We start from the raw sequence: 23,176 nt of genomic DNA, 5'->3' as shown, positions 1-23,176 counted from the left end.
TCAGTTTTCTTTTTAACTAGGGGTTCATTATAGGCTAAGTAGATTTTTCTTCTTTAATATTTAATTCATTTTATTTAATTAATTGTATTTGATTGTGTGTGTGTGTGTGTGTGTGTGTGTGTGTGTGTGTGTGTGTGTGTGTGTGAGTGTCTCTGTATATATATATATATATATATATATATATATATATATATATATATATATATATATATTGAAAAAACAAGTGTCCGAATCCATATATACGGATCACAGTTTAATGAAAGCTCTTTAATCGAAAAGTGCTTCTGTTAAACTGTGAAAAAAAAAGCAAAACTATCACACACCCCCCCCCACTTAAATATTCTCACTCCAAGGTTGCACTACAGTGGAGTAAAGGAATATTCCCTTACTCGCACCGCAATGCGACCTGCACACCACTTACACATACCCAAAACTGCTGCTTTGATGAACAGAAATTTCGGGTATGTGAGAGCGCGAATTAGACTTTCGGTGAAAGTTAAATTTGCGCAAGTGTCCAGGTCCCATATATATATATATATATATATATATATATATATATATATATATATATGTGCTATGTGATGATTATTTTGTAATTCCTTGAAGGCTGGTTTAAGCCGAGGCACTAGAGAGTAAATTTTCTTTTTTACTTGTATTATAGCAAAAGTTTTTTTATGACCAGATAAACTTTTTCTTCTTCAGAAAACATATCATTGTTTATTGTTTCCCCACTATTATCTACTAAGGGTCTATGTTAAATGTTCGAACATCCAAAATGTCGAACATTACATGGTCAAGACCAAATAGGTTCATAGGTTGGACTCAAGCCCTGCACCTTAGTTTTTGTAAGGGCAACCTTAACCAACCCTAATGGATGTTCGAACATCAAATGAAAAAAAGTAAAAAAAGAAAAAAACACTTTAACAGCGTAGGGAGGGGGACAAGCCCCCCTGCACCCCCCACACCCCCCTACATAAATATACCAACTCCGAGACTGCACTTCAGTGCAGAAAAGGGAAATTCTCCCTATCTGCACCGTACAGCACAGTTGAAAGTCTATCTTCAAACATTCAAAATTTCAAACGTTTGGTCTCGACCATGTAATGTTCGAAATTTTGAGCATTTGAAGATTTGTCAGGTGCCCTTTACTAATATTGTTTTATGTACAAATTTCCAATTAGATGTGTACTTATAATTTAGCCATTGACTTGTGATGTTAAGAATGATTGATTCTGCATATAGTTTTAACTGTGGAAAAGCTATTCTGCCCTCATCTCAATTTTCGTATTGCCATGCGTGACTAATTCTTGTTTTTCTTGGACATCATGGGAATTTAACTAATGAGTTAAGTTGTTTCATTAATTTTTTGGGAAGGAGAAGCTGTCATAGTCTGGAAGATATACAACATTTTAGTTAATATAATCACTTTAACTAAGGTTAACCTTTCCTCCATGGTAAGGAACGTTTTATTCCATTTGGATAAAATAAAGGATAAAATAAATTTCTATCATAACATTCAAAACACATAAAAAAAATCCTCAAAAATTCTGGCCAGCTATAAACTCAGTCCTTCACCCAGGAAAATCTACTACACCAACGCCAAACATCCACAACAATTCTGATAGCATAGCTACCATTTTTAACATACATTTTACTGAATCTATAATTGCCCTTTCCAAACAGCAAACTCCTACTCCTGATACCAAACCAGCCAAGTCTACAACTAGCAATGCCTCATTCTCTTTCTCCCCAGTTCCTACAGCCACTATAAAAAAAACTACTACAGCAATTAAAACCTGCTACACTTGCCATAGATAACTTACCCAGGAATACCTCAAAATTGCAGCTGAATCTATAGCCTTCCAAGTATCAATCCTTATAAATAAATCCATTCTCAAAAACAAGATCCTTCAACTGTGGAAATTTTTTCATGTAATCCCAATTCATAAAGGTGGCCTTCCACAGCTGACAAACTAGCAGTCAATTGCTATTCTTTCACATCTTTCTAAGCTACTTGAAAGGTGTCTCCATGTCATGAAATTCCTACTAACAAATAACCTTCTTGCAAACACTCAACATGGGTTTCGCCCATCACATAGTACCACTACAGCTCTCTTATCCTTCACTAATACCATAAACCATCACAGGAATAACAACAACTTTGTATCTGCCATCTTTTCAGACCTATCAAAATATTTTGATGTGGTCTCCCATTCCACACTAATAGATGTACTAACTGAACTATCCTTCTCACCATCTGCCTCAGCATGCTTTCATAGCTATTTATCTGGCCATCAACAATCTGTTCTATGGCAGGGTGACCTATCTCCATGCCTTCCTTTATCCATTGGTGCCCAAGGATCTATCTTAGGCCCTCCCCTTTTCTCCCTCTTTACTAATAATCTACACACAGCTGCTCCACGTGGTTCTATAATACAGTATGCAGATAATTCAACACTTATCTATCAGGTCTTCATTCTCAAACACAGGAATCTTTCACTTCTCTTGAAACATGGTTAGCCAATGCCCATCTGATCCTGAACCCAAACAAAACTAAATTATTATCAGAAGCCATCATCCCCGACATATGGAAAATCTCACATGTCATACCTCTTCACAAGGGGGGTAGTTCCACTGAACTGTCTAACTACAGGCCCATAGCTATTTTGTCACCACTAGCTAAGATCATGGAGAAGTGTGTTCATATTCAACTCATGAAATATCTCACACAGAAGAAACTACTATCCAACTCGCAACATCCCTTTAGGCCTAATCACAGCACCACAACAGCCCTCCTCTCTTTCTCAAACACTATAAACCACAACCGTAACAATAACTTACTGACATCTGCTCTTTTCCTAGACCTATCCAAGGCCTTTGACATGGTGGATCACAAAATGCTAATGAACAGCTTGGAGGCCTACAACTTAAACAAACAGGCCCTCCAATGGTTTGATTCCTACCTACAAGGCAGGCAACAGGCAGTACTGTGACAGGGTAAACTCTCCTCACACCACCCCATCAGACTTGGAGTCCCCCAGGGCTCAATACTAGGTCCCCTTCTTTTCTCCATCTTTATAAATGAACTTAGCACAGTCATTCCAGAGGCTACCTGCATTCAATATGCAGATGACTCGACCTTGATCTGCTTGCCAGCACCCCAGCAAATCTGACCACAATAACCCAAAGCACCTTCAACAAGGTTGAAAAATGGCTATTAAACCAATGTCTAATACTAAATCCCAACAAAACTAAGTTATTTCTCTTCACCCCAACGTATAGGACCACCTCGCCACTGTTCAACATAACAGCTAATAATGGTACCATCATCTCCCCAGCAACCCAAACTAAACTGTCGGGTGTCATGATAGACAACAACCTCAGGTTTAATGTTTACATCAATCAAACTATAAAAACTATCAATAAAAAATTTGGTAGTCTCTATAGGATCAAATCATTCCTCACCCCACAGGCTAGAATTGCAATCGCCCACTCCCATCTTCTATCTATCCTTCTTTATGCCTCCCCTCTCTTCTCCCACCTGAGCAAAACTGATCGTAATAAATTGTCATCATGTTACAACCACATTGCCAGATTTGCAACTGGCACACCCTACCATAGCCACCACTGCCAGAACCTGAATCTCCTGGGCTGGCTGGAACTACCCCACCTCCTACAGCTCAACCAGCTCAAAGTTGCCCATAAAATGCTCCACCATCCGGACACTACTCCAGCCCTAAGAAACATAATCTGCCCCTACAGCAACAATCGAACACTCCGCTCATCCACCAAACTCCTAGTACTTATGATCAAATCCAACCATGCTGCAGGCGACTCCCTTTTCGCCAACTCTATCGGTAAAAACTGGAACTCACTACCAGCTGACCTTACCCTAGAGCCTTCACCAATGATATTTTAATACAAACTTAAAAGCCACTTCAAATCACACTGGATATGTCCCTGTGCCAACCCTGACTAGTACCCCACACATCCCTCCACCTCACTTTTAATAAATGTCCTTGCCCATCCATCCCTCTTCATCTAACCAGGGAGATCCTTCACGATAGCTACTCAAGGTATTGATTGTGTAAATAAAATATCTTAAACCTAAGGAATATCAATTACTTGAATTGAAATGTATGCCTCAGGCCTCATGGATGGTTGTATTTACTATGTCTGCAATCAACTTCTATGTCTGTAACCTCAATTATTGGACTATGTATTTTTGTAATGCCTATAACCTAAGTGCAATGTTCCTAGTATTTGTAGTATGTATATGTAATTTGAAGCTTTTCTCCCCGGGACTCCGCTGAAAATGGACATGTATCCAGTCGGACCATCCCGGTTAGCAAATGTAAAAAAAATAAATAAATAAAATAAATAAATAAAAGTGGATGCAATCAACAAACAAAAACATGTAGATACCTATGCATTCATCCTGACCCATTGCAGCATACTTGCCCTCTGCATTTTTGTTTTTTTTCTATCTGCAGTTGAGCAAATCTAAAGCCTAAAATGTCATACCCCTTAACACTGGGTGCCTCATTATCTGAACAGCAGTGGCAATGGCCAAAACTATGGGTGCTGACATCATTCTGATTTCCTGTGTCTTTTTTGCCAACTAAAGAATACTTTCCCAATTTAAGAATACTCAACCTAGGAATAATTAAAGGTAATATCTTCATGAATGTCCTAATGAAGTAATTACACTATGGTATATAATCAAATAAATAAATAAAACTCCTGCCTCCCATTAGTGGGATGTTATGATGTTATGCTATTGGTTAACACTTAAGAGAATGTTGTATCTTTTTCCTCCCTATAACATAGAAGTAGACCATGTATAGCCAATCCATGGCCTGTTAATTTGTGAATTTTGCAGTGACATTCATTCCACAATACTTGCCAGGTTGTCTTTAGTCATCCAACACTAGATCAATAGTAGGAGCAAATGTGTTGGTCTTCAGAGACAGCTCTTTCTTACATATATATATTGTCAGACTGCCAGATGCGTGTATGGGAAAGGCTAAGCTTACACATTGAACAAAAGCAACAACGAAACAAAAATATTTACAAATTATTTTTGATAACTATGATGAAGGGGTGTGGGGGCAGTAACTAGCAAGAAATGTTAATCCAGACAAATACCAGTATATTTTGGGGGGGGGGGGGTGTTATTGTATTTTGTTTTCATTTTCTTCCTGCAGCTGAAAGTCAGCTGCCACCTCATTCATTTAGGTCTACTGGCCCTGTCTTAGCTTCCCTAAAATCAACCCCACCCACATCCAGGACTGATAAAGAGAATGAGGATGGTGGAAAAGCATCATACTGCTACCAGGGAGTGTGGCTTAACTCCCACCACCCTGCTGCATCCTTGCAGGCTCTACAATCAATGCCTTTGGGAGATGTTAATGCACTTTAATGCATGTGCACCTCCAGACTAAGCAATGCACTGCTTATGCAGTGCAGAACTCACCAGGCTAGTAAAGCTGCATTATTGTAGTGATCCTAACCATCCCCGACCACCACCATCACCTCCATGATCAGTAAGCCAATGTTGGCTGCTCAATCCATACTCCCTAGAGAGTGTCATTATATCTGGGATAGTAATTGGAGAGACAGATTATGTGTGAAATCAAATGGCATTTCCTTAATCATTGTTAAACAATTACTCAAATGGCTTATCAGGGAGGGAACTATGAGAAACAAACTAAAATACATTGCTGTGGCGATTGTTTCATTCACATTGGTCATAGTCAAACATCAGAGGTCTACACAGTCAAAACATGTCCACATTTCATTAAGTGGGATGGCAGACTGTGTATAAAAGCATGAGAGTTTTTGTTTGATTTCCATGTCTATAGTGTACATTGTGATGGATGCTCATAACTTTGATCATAAAACATCTCAATACTCAAATTACTTTTGCAGATAATGCAGTGCGATATGCAAGCACCCCTGTACCTTTCTACATCCCCTGCTACTTATATATACCACCTCTGTGATCACTGTATTGTGGGAAAAGGAGAAATCCTTGAGATACTGCCATCTTGATCTTTAAAGGCAAAAGCCTGCAATTGCACATTACTGATCACACACTACAGTGTCAATCACTAGTCTCTGTTATAAGCATGACTTCCTTATATTTACCTGATAACTATTAAACAATCAGTATAGTTTGTTAGGAGTGCCAGTGCATGCCTCTGTAAGCAACTAGTTAAATACATTACTGTGGCAATTATTTCTATCTCTTTAATCAAAGTCAAAGCTGCCTATCTGCAGTGTGTGAGCCACTAATGCAAGTCCTGACACTTTGAAAAATAATATGCTGTTGAAGCAGAAAAATAGCAAATTGCAAAATTTGCTATTATATTGTACAAGCATTTTTGCAAGGAAGCTTTGACTCCCGAAATCACCTCACCCATCCCTCACACCCCACACACACAAACCCATATATCTGTGCTGCTTACACATACTAACTCTGAGATCAGTGTATATTAAAGACGGTACCATAACTTCAAACTTAGTTTGAATTCCACTCGTTTACTGTTGCAGCTCCATAATTCTGACTGCTGCAGTTATGACTCTTGCACTTTCAACAGAAAAACACAGTAGATCAGAGAAGCATGGGAGGAAAGAGAACATTCCCTAATAGAAGTGTGATACCTGACATGGGAGTTGTTACATCAAAAATTAAAATGTGATTCAAATGAAATTAATGACATTTTGCAGGGGGATAACCCCCAAACTCTACTTTTTACATAAACAAGTTCTGAGGCTGCAGTATAATGACATGTAAGAAATATCCAACAATTTCTCCTTTACATCTAGTGAAAGAGACTATGGCTGCATCTTCTACATGAAATGACTAGAGAAGACACACTAGCAGATAATTTGTCTTCTCAAAAGAAGACAGTTACGTGACAAGGAGCAAGGGCTCCTGTAGGATATTGTCCAGTAACTGCAAAAATGAAACACTGTATTACAAAGAGACCTGTGGATTTCAAGGAATATGATAATTGATTTGTTTGTTACCAGGAAGACCCAGAGACCTGGTGGTAGAAAAACCTCAGCCTGACTCAATCAAGAAATAGGGACAAGTGAGCTATATTATTTTCTCTGAATTACTTCTTTAAATCATAATTATGCTAGTTTTCATTTTTGTTAACTAAGTCATTGTAAATAAAGGGCACTACAACTAAAGTACTGTTTACAGTGTGCAGACCACATTGGTGGACTTTGGTAGGTAAAGCTTAGTCTGAAATATACAAGTCTACTACAGTTTGTGTTCCTGCATCACTGCCTGCAGTGATGATATCTGGTGAGCAAGTTTTGTCACTTTTAAAACTGCTACTGTCTGTGTTCCCACAACAACCTGCAAAAAGAGAGAGAGGCAAAAAATGAAGTGTATGCCTCCTGAGAGGCTGTTATACTTTTTTTTTGGCAAAATGTTGTTCTGCTGGAAGCATAATGCAGGTATATGAGAACATTTCTGAGTTACTGTGAGTCTAACAAACAATATTTTTTTTGACAAAATGTGATTTCTGCTAGAAGCATATTGCAAATATATGAGAATGTTTCTGAGTTCATAGGTTCATAGGTAGGTACTAGGCTATCGGCCCAAGGGCCTATGTAAGCCTAGCCAGCAAGTTTCCATAGCTTGCGCCACCCAAGAAAGTTATTTTCCTGTGCCACTGTCTAGCAGAGACACAGAAGTGATCCCCAGGGTGTATTTCCTATTTCCCATCCACTCATCAAGATTTTTCTTGAAGAGTGCTAATGAAGAACTTTGCCTAATATAGATGGGTAGCTTGTTCCAGAGTATAGGAAGTCTCTGGGACAGGAATCTATCCCTCCAGCATGTCCTGTTTATTGTGGTGACAAGGTTTAGGTCCCTAGAGCATGTAGCTCGGAGGGATTGGAATTTATTTAGGTGTAGCATGTCCAACAGCTCTGGGTTTGACATAGCTTTATATGTTAGGCAGAGATCACCTTGGAGTAGGCAATATGCTACGGAGTAAAGCTGGAGTTTTTTGAGGCGGTCAGTGTAGGGCATTTGTTTGAAGCAAGTAATCCTCTTTGTGAGGTACTTCTGTGGTCTTTCCAGCTGCTTCAGATGTCTTGTGAGGTACATTCCAAAAGGGGCGTTGTGCTCTATAATGGGTCTAATGAGTGACGAGTAGAGGGGAACAATGACCTCTTTTTTTCCTGGATGAGAACCCTTTTATGATGAGGTGTGCCACATAGAAGGACTTCCTGACTACTGTGGTGAAGTGACTATCAAAGGAGAGACTACTGTCCACCTAGGTCCCAAGGTCTCTTATCATGCATTCGGTGTTAAGCTGCCTATGTGTTGGTTCATGGGTACAGAGTTTTTACCAAAGGGGATGAAACTGCATTTTTTGGCATTGAGCTTGAGGCCATGGCTCTGACACCAGGCATCTGTCTCAGTGAGGCCCTTCTGTAGGATGTCCACATCATTTGGGGACTTGAATATGGCTCCTAGTTTGCAGTCATCTGTGAACTTCGTTAGCCAGAGGCCTTCTGTGTTAGCCTGTACTTTAGAGAAGTAGATACCAAACAGGAGAGTTAATCTATTCTCAGCTGTTTCTGCATTTTTTTAAAGATTTTCCCATGCACACTATACAGCTATCGGCTTTTTATCTCGCAACCAACTTTTTTCAGTGCAAAGACCCCCCACTTGCTTGGGTTCCTTCTTTCCGATACCCATCAGACAGCTGGCACAGAGAGTTAAGGTTGTGAGCTGTAGTTCTTGTGGTACAGAGTTTGATTCCCTCAACTTTCGTTTGTTGGTTGTGTGACATTGAACAATATTATTTATATAAATTACTTTTCTGCATTTTTCCATGTTATAGCCAAAACTTGTCTATTTGCATTTTTTAAATTGTTCTGGGACCTTAGTCTTGTAACTTCATTTGCACTTAAGGGAAAATTGTGAATTGCAACAAGATCTAAGTATTGTTTTTACATTTCACTGCCCTTCTATCTCCATATGTAGAATTTCTTTTCAACTCTGTCTGGGAACATAGTCTTGTAGTTTCATTCACAACTGTGGGAGAATTGTGGACTACTGTAGGATATGAGCCTCATTTAGTCATATTTATTGCATTTTCCCTAAGCACTGTCATTGGTAAATCGCAGTCTAGTCTGGTGCCTCAGATCGTAGCTTAGATTGCAATTGCGGCAGTATTATATTGTTACTGCAGGATTCATACTTCTGTGCTGCTACAGTTTATACACTCTAATCTTGCTGCTAGAGTCTTATAGTCTGTTTATCATTTGCCTATTTAAAGTTGCATTCCAGTGCCTTTACATCTCTTACATTGCTACTGTTTTTCCCCTGTTCTTCTTGTGTCCTTTTGCCTGTTACATTGTCCTGAGTCTTCCCAGACCGACTGATCCATTACATACTGCTTTCCCTGCATTTACATACTGTTTGCACACTTACTACAGCTTTTCCCTGTCCCACTGTAAAAACTGAAGTTTGTAAAATTCTTAAGTACCTGGGTCATTGACCTGTTGCTCAGAGTCAGGACTAAGAGAACGGTGACTTAATATACATTCTGAAGTCACAGAGCTCCACTATTTGGATTGATGTATTTGAATTATTCTATAGCATGTCTGCTATAATTATCACAGAGCTGCACCTACCTAGGGTCTTTTTTTCAAGACACCAAGAAGTGTGGAAAGCCCTGAACTGTGAGAAATGAGCTTTTTATTCAAAAGGGAAAAATAAAGCTGAACTCATGTTATAGTGGGTTGTGTTTGTGATGCCCCTGCAATGGCAAAGTAATCAAGGAGCCTCAATCCTCACCACTGGCAACAGCTAGGGGACGCACACACTGTGAGGATGACAAGTACACACATAGTAAAGTGCAATTTCCCTTAAGAGCACACAGAGATCACAGTCAGTCTGGGGCTGGTTTCTCCCTATTTCTCTAGATCCCCAAGAAGACTCCACACTGGCACAGCTATAGGGTTAAGATCTCAGCTGAGGGGTCAAGCAAAGACCTCCAGCACCCTCTCTGTCCAACCAGTGCTTCGTGTCCCTGCCCAAGCAGCTGACACACACACACTTCAATATTTTGTTTATATACAAACACACACACACACACCTGGGGAAGGCTGGCACAGGTTAAGTAGCTATGCCCCCTTCTGCCCAGACTATAAGGTAGTTTCCACTGCCACCAACCCCTACTTATCAGGTACTATAAGGCCCTTACAAACGGTGTCCAATCCTATGTAATGTTACTATTATCCAAATGGTAGTCTGACCAAGACCTACAAAGCTATTTAGGAGTAGCCTGTACAGTGTCACCAAATACATATGCAAGTACTATAAGAGTTTAAATATGTCTCACACATATCAGCCACAAAGATAGGTTTAAATATATTTAATAATAAATAATAAAAGAACAAGACAATACTCAGTCAATCAACAAAGTAACTTCAGAGTTCAAAATCACAGGACATATTTTAAAACAACATTGCAGGACAATCTCAAATAAATGCAGAAAACATCTAAACTAATCTTTACTCTAGTCCTTTCTATATCTGAGAGAGATACTATGCCCTGAATCTTACTTACAGCAAGGCAGGTGCAGATAATGATGATGAGTGGATGGTCTTGCTAGGTCCAAGACAAAATACAAAATGCACAGTCTCTCTCTCTCTGAGAGAGTTCTTAAATCAATATCAAATATTACTGTTGGGTTAGCTTGGATGACATCATCTTTTGTCACCTGACTTCAGTTCCCAGGCTAAAACAGAAACTAACACAATGCAACATCCCTGTGTTAAAAATACATATCCCTCAGAACTGTGCAGCTGCTAGGAAGTCATAAAGCAATAAAACATTTTTTTACATTTTAAACCTAGTAATTACTTCTCTTTCAAGACAATACAAAAGTGTCTAACTCTAGACATTGTGTTTGTTACACTGAAACTGAGAGAGAGCTTTTATAGCACAATCATAAAGCAATCTAATTTCAACTTATTTTCTGTTCTAAGGCAGCTGTGGTTGCATTTAGCTTAGTACATAACACACAGTTCTGTAAAAATCACATCAGTATTCACAAATGTCATAGAATTATTTACAACATTCCAGATAGCTGGGCTGGCAATATTTCCCTATATCACAATCTTCATGAGAACTTTTTTCCCTATAAGAGACCTGCAAAATCTATATACCCTTAGATATACAGGACTAAGAGTCAAATAACCTCTGCCAAGTGCAAACAAACACACCATGAGCTGCAGTACACCCTGACCAAATAACTAGGCATTTCGCCACACCTTACTAGTACATCCTAAACAAACTGCACTGCAAGCAGTTATAGTCACAACTGCCCCCACCCCCAGTCAGTCCTGTAAAATCCATGGGCAGTACTTCTCCACAACTTCAATAGGCAGCCTGATTGAGATAGGTAACTTGAGACAATATAAGAATTTTCTATCTCTATCAAATGATCATCTACCACTCAAACACCATAGCACAGATTGTGATTGATATATATATATATATATATATATATATATATATATATATATATATATATACAGAGAGAGAGAGATATCTGTATCTATCTGTATAGATATATGTATAGAGTAGCTGTATATAGAGATAGATAGATATAGTTATCTATCTATACACATGTATATAAAGTATCTAGCTATATGCATCTATATAAAGACCTGGAGGAAAAATCTCACATACAATGAAGTCAGATACCAAAATCTTCAGCAGTACACCACACACTACACCTCACCAGGGCTGTTACAATATACATAAACTATCATATGCTGAGATTCTAAAGATTAACTTGCCTAAACCTCAAAGACCTCAAGAATGCAACACAGGGACAAAACACACTTAGTAAGGAAAGCCTGCAAGCTCACATAGCACAAGAAGTCCCAAAGTCTTAAATATTAAGCTTATAAGGAGGGCCTCTACTCAACCAAACATTCTAGTTAGAGATGACTTCACTGTAAGATATACAGCTGTGCCTCTTACCAGACTGAGCAAGAAGAGAGCGCCAGTTGCTTGCCTGGGGTCAGGATCCATCCGATCTCACTAATACTCAATTCCTTGAAAAACAAGTACCAATATGACACTGTTACAATACATTTAGAAGTCAGTGACTAGAGTTGTACCTTCCTGGACTATATGAAGAGAGACATGATGGAGCTCTCAAACTATGTGTCTTGGCAGGTATGAGGGTAGCACTCAGCAGCATTCTAAATTCTCCAAAGTTGATGCTACAATGTGAGAAAAAAAGAATTTACTTCAATAACTGGCTAACATTTTGGTGTCATTCAAAGGGGATCATTGTCACCCCCATAGTGCCTTTTCAGGTAATATCAACCTGATAAACATACCACCATTACAAAGCAAGCAAAGGAAAATGTCAAGTGTTATCAGCAATGCTAGGAGCCTAAACAAGAAGGCTCCCTATTAGCCCTCCTCACCCTAGAGGCTGTATATTTCTGTGTAGTGACTAACACATGGTTTAGGGCAGGACTATAACACATTCTGCATGAATTCTGCATGAACAGAGCAGCTACTGAACAGGAGGAAAAAAAAGGTGGATGTGTCTCAGTCTTCATCTAAAAGAGTTGCACCTCAAGGGTGGTAAAGGAGCATGATGAACTATAACTTCTTTGTGTGCAAATAACCATCAGAAAGGTTCCACACCATATATTCGCTAGCTAACTTCTTCTATGACCCAAGAAAGCCACTCCTATAAACAGGAATTGAAATTCCTCAATATTAAACCCAATACTCATTTCCTAGGTGATCTAAACTATCCATCATCAGACTGGGGAACTACACCACAACTATTACACAAGCATGGAGATTCCTAGATTTTGCCAATACAAATGATCTGAAACAATTAGTTGGAGTAGTTATGGGAGGACCACATTTTTGATCTTGTCAATACTAATATGGGAACATCTTGCACTATAGCTTTCATGTCTTTGTCACTTGTTAGCTCTGAACATAATGCCACCTTCTTTAAAATAAAATTGATACCAGAGACTCTTTTCACACAATGTACCTTTAGAAATTTCTCTGTTACAAACTACCAGCTCCTAAGTGATATACTGACAAGCTTCAAATCCATGTCAAACCAGGTTGACTCCACTGAACATGTGGAAACATATAACACCATTCTATACCAGCACGTACATAGCTGCATAGTTGCAACTGTACCCTGAAGGACCAAGTGCAGGGCAAAGTGTAGAAACAAACTTCCTTGGTGGAACCATAATGTTAACAAGCTTTACAATAAAAGGAAGAGCATTTTGACCAAAAGTAAGAAGAGCAATTCCAAGAATGATAGAGCCCTTTTCATTGAAATATACAAACAAATTGCTAGCTTAATAAAATCCAACAAAGCCAGGTTTAATGCCAAAATATCCACCCAGTCAAAGATAATCACAAGGCCTTTTTTACCCATGTTCATTATACTCAAAAAATAATGCAGCAATGCCCTGACCTGATTATGGACAATAAATGAAAGTTCAAACTTTACCCCTCACATCCCTCTGTCTATTCAACAAGATATACCTGAAACCCACTTACCCCCAGCTATCACACAAAACCAAGTCCTGAAAGCACTATCAAAAGCCAAAAATACAGCATCAGTGGGTCCTGACAATACTGCTGGATGCATATTAAATAGCATGAAGCATGATTTAGCCACACCTCTCAACAACATTGTTCAGTCTTAGCCTCCATAGAGATTTTGGGCCAAGCAAATGGAGAAGAGCACCAGTCATTCCCCCCTGCATAAGGGAAGACCTTCAACAAACCCAAGCAATTAGAGACCCATACGTCCGACCAGCCTCATATGTAAAGCTGTGGGCAGACTTATCATGGAATTAATCAATAACTACACCGGACCCAACTCAGTTTGGATTTGAGAAGGATGAATAATGCTTACTCAGTCTAGTGGACTTCTTTTTAAAGGTCACCAAAGGAATGGATGAATTTGTATACACTACATACCTAGACTTGACCAAGGCTTTTGATACAATTCCTTATTTGGGCATAGTAGAAAAGCTAAATAAACTGGAAATAAATCCCTATATCAACTGCTGGATTGTCATTTTCCTCGCAGATAGTTCACACAAGTTCAAAATAGGGGAAGCTACCTGGACAAAGAGGCTAGTCACTAGTGGAGCTGCCCAGGATTTGATACTGAGACCTCTCCTATTTGGTATCTACTTCTCTGAAGTAAAAGTCAATAACAAAGGGCTCTGACTGACTATGTTTGCTGATGACTGCAAGCTAGGAGCAGTTATTGAATCCCTAAATGACTTAACTGTCCTGCTGGAAGGTTTGTCCCAAACAAATAACTGGTGTCAGAATCATGGACTGGAACTTAATGCCAAAAATGCATTACCATATCCTTTGGGAAATCATTTACCCTGAGGAACTACCATATTGACAATGGATCAAAGCCTATTGAACAAAAGTTCAATAGTCCAAATCCACAATAACCGAAAGCACTTTAACTAAAGTGCTTTCACCGAAAAAGCGCTTTCGTTAAAGTGCGTTAGAAAAAAAAAACAATAAATCTTCTTTTATGCTTGCCCCCCTGTGCCCCCCACACACACCCTACTTTTATACTCTCACTCCAAGGTCGCACTACAGTAGGGAAAAGGGAATTTTCCCTTAACCGCACTGTTGTGCGACCAGCACAACAAGCATACTTATCCGAAAGTGCTGCTTTGGTGAACAGCACTTTCAGTTAAGTATGTTCGGTGATTTCTGCTTCGGCAGAAAGTGCCGTTGGGGATCTGTATGGATCCCATTGACAATACATCCCTAAGAGTTGACCCAGTTGTTCAGGATTTGGAAAGTTATGTGGACAGTGACCAACATATGTCCACTGTCATAAGAAAATTCCTATATATAGCACAGCTTATAAACAAAAGGACTGTGACTAGATCTAGAGATGTCACTCTCCTCCTTTACTAAGCCCTCATTAGGCCAGTGATAATAATGTCCCTTTTGGCATGTATCTGTCTAGATACATGCAGCAAATGGAACACCTGCAGAGATATCTTACTAAAAGGATACTAGGCCTAAACAGTATGTCCTACATGGCCCTATTACTATACACAATATCCTACAAATTGCTAAGAGGCAACCTGTGTCTGGCATAAAAGGCATCCTCCAAACTAATACTGAGGGACTTATGGCATATCAGCAAGTTAAATGGCAACAAGAACTACTTGGTCCTTTTGTAACATCAACAGAATGGTTTGGAGGTACAGGTATATTTCACTGAGGATACCACTGCTCTGGAACAATCTCCCCATCTATGTAAAAACAAAGCCCATCTCTGTCCATATTCAAGCACAACTTGGATCTATGGATGGGTAATAGAAAATGTACCCCTGGACTGCCCCCTGTAGTACTAATGGATAGATGCTGCTCCTAAATGCTCTATCCCATGCATAGATCCCATCAAATTATCTATGGTATGATCCCAGTTATTCTCACAAGGGGTAATATGTAATTATTAATCATAGGATGGGTAAGGCCAATCTAACACCAAACATCATAGGTTAATTTAAGCACTCAAAGGGCAGCTAGCCTAGTACTTGCCTATGAACCTATGAAGCAAAATCAAAGTTTTACATAGATGTTGGTTGACCCTGATCATCAAAAGACATGGCAAAACAAAAGTGTCAGACAAATTGTTGACATATCCAAAAGACTCTCTAAATGTCCTGTATAAGCAGAAATAATGAAACACAAATGTATATGTGAACATAGTAAGTCAAGTGCCTTCATAAACCGAAAGGAAAAGTGACTTAGTGCTGGAACTTGAAAGTCAAAAGGAAAGTCAGCCTCAGACCCAGGCTGACATTCGGTATTTACATAGTGAAAAGGAAAAATTGTGACAGAAGCTACACAATCCTTCTTGATCTCAGACTGACATTCACTGTTTACATAGTGAAAAGGAAAAATTGTGACAGATGCTACACAATCCTTCTTGATCTTGGAGTAAAATATTTGAGGAAATCAAGAAAAGCTATATGAAAGGAAATACAAAGATGTAATACAGTGACTTGAGGATTCTAAGTCAATACAACCAAAAACTGGAGCAACAATGCCAAAAGAATTAAAGCCATATCATTATACCGAAGGAAGAAGACATCACCTTTTGTTATAAACTAAATGAACAGTGTGATTCTATTCTCAAGATAACCCCTAAAAGATCTGGAGGCTGAAAATAAAGTCGAAAGCAAATGCTTGGAGAAGCAAACAATAATTTAAACAATACACAAATACCACCAAAGAAAAAAGATACCAGCAGTATCCAGCCTAAAAGTCTTTTTATTCCCCCTTACACTAGCAATTGCATTCAAACTTACATTTCAACTGTTAGCTTTGAAGTGGAAAATGAATATAAGTCTTGTATGCGTAATAAATCTAGTGTATGTTATAATTTAGATAAACAACAATAGTTAGAGTTTTGTGAATTCTGTGATCATAGGAACTTTGTGGTAAAGCCCTCAGACAAGGGTAACCAAATAGTAATTTTAAATTTTGTACAATACTTGGATATGTGCTACAAGCATTTAAATAATGAACTAGTTTATAAAAGATGTGATATTTCTTGATACTTTCAAGCTATTGAGGAGTGTATTTTATTGTTGAATAAAGGTCACCATTTAGGTTATTTTTCATCTAATGACATCACTAAGAAATTTGGTGTTATAAATGCAAAAATTGCTGCATTTTATTGCTTACCGAAAACTCATAAGGATTTGGATAATTCTTGTTGGAAGGCCCATTGTCTCTGCAAAGAAATATTTTTTGAAATGTATTAGTGTTTTTTTGTATGAATATTTGAAAAAAGTATGTTCTTAGCATAGTTCAGACTTTTTGTATAAAATTAAGGGCTTTCAATGGAAGGATTCTATGTTTTGGTTATGCATAGATGTGAAAGGCCTTTACACAAATATTGAACATGATGTGGGTATCCAGGCCCATTTTTATTTTTTGGGTGATTCCCCTATGTCCTATTTTGTTATTGATTTAGTAGCTTTTTGCTTCTAAAATAACTTTTTTGTTTTTAATGAAGAGGTTTTTCACCAACTGCAGGGTATGGCTATGGGGGCGGCTTTTGCCCCCATGTATGCCAATCTTACCATGGCCAAGTTTGAGTATGACTATATATATCCCCATTCTTTCTGTAGGTCTCATGTTTTGCTTTATCTGAGATTTATAGATGATTTGATATTTTTGTGTGATGGTTCCTATAAAGATGCTTTAAAATTTGTTGAAAACTTGTAGGTTAATAAGATGGGCCTTGAGTTTGATGGCATACAGTTGGTAACTGAGGTAAACTTCCTGGGTATTAAACTCAGTAAGTTAAACACTGGGTTACAAAGGAAGTTTGAACTGAGGAATCAGTTCTTATATGGCAATAGTTGTCATCCTTTTCATCTTATCATAGTATTGCTTTATAATGAGTTCCTTAGAATTCATAAACTCTGTAGTACTGATGCTATTTTTTATGATGATGAGCCCCCTGTTGTTGAGGTCATGCACCAAACAAGGTGATTTCTGGTAGGCTCACAGAGCTCATTCCCACAGGTCTGAGTTGATGGGGAGTCATGTGGTACAGTGACCTTTTTGACTACTACAGTGGTTATGGATTTACAGTGTCAAGGCTTGATGGGATGAAGATAATACATACATGTGCTGAGTGAATGCCATGCCCCCTTCTTATAAAAATCAGTGCTAAAGATAGACTACCAGAAATGTTTGCTTCTCTCAGAGATGAAGTTCTGTGATCAACAGTAGGGAATTCTGGACACAAAGAAACATTTAAAGTACAAAGAAGTGACCTGTGAATCACCAGGACCATAATAGTGGATATGCTTGTTAGTAGGGGGGACTAAAACTGAAACACTGTTTCCAGTGTGCCTTACATGCTGTAGTACATATACATACATACATGCATATATCTATATAATATATACACAGTCACATATACAGTATGTTTTTCCATAACTGCATATATAGTTTTATAGAAAGATGATATATTTATATGTAGAGAGAAAGCAAGACAAGGGACAGAGCAAGAGAGAGAGATGTATATGTATAAATACACACACACACACACACACACACACACACACACACACACACACACACACACACACACACACACACACACACACACACACACACACACACACACACACACACACACACAGTTTTCTACATTTGTACAGTTTCTTTATTCTGAGGATCATAATTACCAGCAAAGTTTCAACAAGTTCCAGATATAGAAGAGCTTGATGGTCAAGAATCATGCCTTATAAACAATGCAATTATTACACATTTACTGTTAATCTCCAATGTTTGTAGATTTTGAATTTTTTTTAATTAATATTTATAATTATCCACCTGTATTATATGAACACCAGAATGAAGATTAAACTAGCCAAAGTATCTGCAGCAAGTATAACCAGTTATTTTAAAAAGTGAAACACAGAATGTACTGTAATATGTACATTTGTTACAGTGATTTAACTGCTGTAATATATATATAAGCCAACACACTACTATAGATAACAAGCTTTTATCTGTGATACAAAGAATTTACATCTGAGAACCCAAATGTAGCATTTGACATCTGAAAACCCAAATGTAGCATTTTTTTTTCTTACAGAAATGGAAGGGACTGGTCATTAAAGTGTGTTCATCCCTATCATTTGCTATGTATTCTTGTAGGAGATGAGAGGTCATAGTTTGTGTGTGTGTGTGTGTGTGTGTGTGTGTGTGTGTGTGTGTGTGTGTGTGTGTGTGTGTGTGTGTGTGTGTGTGTGCACTTTCATGTATGTGGTGTTTCTGTCAGCTGCATACAGGTTTGGGCACAAGGTTTCAGTGTATAAATGGAAATGTCACTACCAACTCAGTTGTGTGATACTGATGTGAATCTGGCTTAGTGGCAACAAATCCTATTGAAGGCATGGTAACCTTGTGGGAATGGTATGGGATATATAATAGTAGTGGTTTGAATCAGAATGTTTGCTGAATTAAAAAAAGATATAAAGTCTGATGTTGTGGGAGATAAGTTTTCTTTTAGTAATACCAATGGGGATATATATTTTATGATTGTGTGTCTCTTTTTTTTTCTCATTACAATTGCAGTGATATTCACTTATTCAATTTATGAACCTTTGGCAATCATGAATCACATCTCATTATATCTGATTTGATGGTATCCAGATTACACAGATTATCAGAGAAAAGAGGAAATCGTACTAGAATACCCAGGTCTACATTATCTCAAGGAAAGCAAACTACCTTTGTCTATATTTCAATGGCATTTTCTTTGGGTTGTGGATAATGAACCATCAGGTCATCACTGGCACATGGCTTTCACTTAAATATCTAGTAGCAGTCCACAATGCATTTGTTTGTTGTGGTAAAAATATCCTCACAAGGACCTAAACTAGCTGACGAAGGTCTCCTTTCTGCATTATACAACTTTATGTTACTTAGCAAGATTATAACAATGCTCTACATTTTTGGCTGTGTCCATAAAATGCATTCACTAAAGAGAGAACATTAAACTTGCACCAGGAGTGGTCAGCATAATGGTTAAAATATCTGCCGTACAGATACAAGGTACAGCGTTTGATTCTCACAGGGGTTAATTGGCTAGCTTTAAAATGACCTAAAAGGGCAGTTATCCTATTACTAATGTATAAGCAAGTGCATTTCAGAGCAGTGAAAATTCTCCAGGTTTTTAATTGCATTGCTACAAGAGTAATAAGCCTGCCCATTCAGTTACATTTTCTTAATTCTCCAGGTTTTGAATTGTATTGCTACAACAGTAAAGAGCTTGCCCATTCAGTTACATTTTCTAAGTGATCTAAGCCTGAAATATTTAAAAATCATTTTGCATTTTCACATTCTCTGTTTCCTATATCACCATAATGAGAACCATCTGTTAGCTATCCATAACCCTGAATTCTAGAGAATCTGGGAATGCATTTCTACTCTGCTGGCATTATTAATCCAGAGCAGCACATCCCTCTTGGCATGTAAACTACTTCTTTGGCACAGATTATTGAAACATGAACCTTTTTTTTTTAAGTTTGAACCTAATATTTACATTATTGCAGACTCTGATTAACAAAATGTATACTACTTACAATACATAAATGAACAACGCTGAGTAAATAAAATAATGTTCAACAAATGTATTGAGTGATTCAGTTACATCTGACAATATATTTTGTTTTATGATATTGTAACAGACATTTCATAAGCAATAGTGAAACCACAAAGGATAATATTAATGCCTCAGAATAAATAAGCTAACATGCCATTTTTGCATCCTTGTTATTTAATAATATGATGTTTAGCAAATAATAAGTCTGGATGGTGAGATTTGATTACATGCATAGCATAACATTGCTTTTGTGTAATAAATTTTGCACATCTTTGACAATTATTTTGACAATGCTTTCTCATGTCAAAAAACATAGCAAATGATATTTTTCCTTAATCACACTTCTGCGAGAAAAAATAAGATTCTCTGAAAAGAAACCCATTGTAATCCGCAAAGTAAACCATGCCCAAGTATTTAATTTGTGTTATTTCTACAAACTAAGCCCAGAAGCATAATGATGACAACCTCCAAGCCCAGTTCTCACTGTATATGCCAACAAAATACACCCACTTATAATGTCTACACAGCTTTCTAATAGGCAGTGTGCCTATTCACTCATCATACATGTTAACAGCACTTATTCAATTTAATAATACATTGCAATGTGTTGGTATTTTACATTTTTCAAAGACATGAACACAATATCTCATTTTGTGTTGCTTTATATTTATCCTGGGTCTGCAAATGGAGGTGACTTTTTAACTCCCCATTTCTAGGGAGCAGGAGGCATAACTTGTAGTTTGTAGAAGATCTTCCTATCTATAATAGAATACTGGTTAATGTTGGTTCATTATATGGGCACATGTTCTCTTTCCTGAAGGAAACTGCTTTGTTTAAAATGAATTATAGCAAAACAACTGCAATGAACACAAGTTTTCATTGCAAATAAAGAAACACATATATAGATATAGATATAAATATAGATATACATGCATAGATAAATACACACACATGCACACACACGCACACACACACACACACACACACACACACACACACACACACACACACACACACACACACACACACACACCTATTGACATAAAGGCAGATAGATACATACATAAATACACACACACACACACACACACACACACACACACACACACACACACACACACACACACACACACACACACACACACATACATCAACAGATAGAAAGATACGTACCTACATACTTAAATGCATGCATACACATGCGTGCACACATATTGACAGATAGATGATGAGAGAGATAGATACATACATACATAAATACACGTATATATACACACACACACACACACACACACACACACACACACACACACACACACACACACACACACACATTGACAAATATATAGCTTATTTTATAAAAATGGCTTTCACTTGTAACTACATCAGCCTCACGTAACCATAATGATCTTCAAAGATTTTAGCTTAGTTTGCATGTGATTTATCAATAAAGACAAACTATAAAGACTGCCATTTCAGATAATAATACCACAACAATTACATCTGCACTTATAGCGGTAAACTGATTAATGATGATGAACTGCTAATGAGAGAAAGATGTGCTGTTAATATAGGTCTCTCCATGTGTCTGCATCCTGCTTACCTCAAGCTATAGTCAATAACATGTCCCTCTGTCTTTTACAGTCTCCGAGCCTCTGCTGATCCTAGGCTGTGACATCTATTGGCCACAGTCCAAGAACTTCATCGGAACAAGAGAAAGAGAGAGAGAAAAGAGATCCAAGTACATGATTTTTTTTTTCAGCCAGTCTGTTGATGCTGTGATTCTGCAGTTTAAAAGACAAGTCTTTTTAGGCTTGACTTCTTCCCTCCTGACTTGATTCAGACAAATAAGCCCTTTACACTAATTTGTTCTGAAGGCAACAAAGTACCCCTCACCCACCCTAAGCTTCTGTAAGGAATCTAGCTGTTGTTATCAGACAAAGCACGGATGAAGAAAGGTAATTTACATAGTTGGGTTAGTATGAATGATCCTAAAAACAAGAAGAAAGCATTCCTGATCCTTCTGCAACTTTTGGACTCAGAGGCAACAGAGTTTCTGCAGTGATGCATATTTTTCAGCAAAGTAATCATTACATTAATTATGGAACTGTCTTTGCATAATCACTGGAACCGTATCTGAAGTATTACTTAGTCTGTAATTTCATGTTTGCAAGTGGCACAAAACAACGGTGCATTTTTGGACTGTCTGTCAACAGATACAGTGTTCCTTCAAAGTATAACTTTTCTTTTTATAAACTGTGATTGAACTCAACACACATCTCAATGGAAGGAAACTATGTCCTCGTAACCTGTAGTATCATACTTCTGGACCTGATACTAATTGCTGCAAGGTCTCATGAGGCCAAAATGACCCAGGCAGAAGGGCAAGTTGTTGCACGCAATGGAAGCCAAGGACCTAGTACTGAGAATAATGCAAGTGGAACAGAAAGTTCAATGCCTGCAGACTGGTGCCGGGGCTATTTTGATGTTATGGGTCAGTGGGACCCCCCTTTCCATTGTAATTCTGATATATACCTGTACTGCTGTGGCACTTGTGGCTATCGCTTTTGCTGCAAGTTTAAGCATGACCGTCTGGATCAAAGTACATGTTCCAACTATGACACTCCAAACTGGGCAAGCACAGGCAGACCACCTGCTAGGGTGGATGACACCCCTGAGGATCCAACAAAGGATAAAACTAACATGATTGTATATATTATCTGTGGAGTTGTGGCAGTGATGGTACTTGTTGGAATTTTTACTAAACTGGGACTGGAAAAGTCTCAGGGACCACAGACAGAAATGAATATGTCAAGGTTTGTATGATAAGAAAAAATATATCCAGTTATTTTCGTTATTTTCAAACTAAGGTAATGGATTTCGACTTATGATTAGTAATAGACTGCAATGCTTGCATGCATATGATTGATAAAATGGGC

General features: G+C 38.0%; 1 protein-coding gene across 1 annotated transcript in view; it reads left to right on the top strand.

The window, feature by feature from the left end:
- Window positions 1–23,176, top strand: part of SHISA8 (shisa family member 8) — a 1,285,711-nt gene that overhangs the window by 515,944 nt on the left and 746,591 nt on the right. Inside the window, exon 3 of the mRNA XM_044075429.1 lies at window positions 21,882–23,053. Within this exon, the coding sequence (XP_043931364.1) occupies window positions 22,521–23,053 (533 nt within the window). The 5' untranslated portion in view covers window positions 21,882–22,520. The remainder of the gene's footprint in view (window positions 1–21,881; window positions 23,054–23,176) is intronic.

The sequence above is a fragment of the Protopterus annectens genome, chromosome 1.part1, assembly GCF_019279795.1.
Source record: "Protopterus annectens isolate FY-2018-M chromosome 1.part1, PAN1.0, whole genome shotgun sequence".
NCBI classification, from domain to species: domain Eukaryota; kingdom Metazoa; phylum Chordata; order Ceratodontiformes; family Protopteridae; genus Protopterus; species Protopterus annectens.
This window is presented reverse-complemented; position numbering and strand designations above follow the sequence as displayed.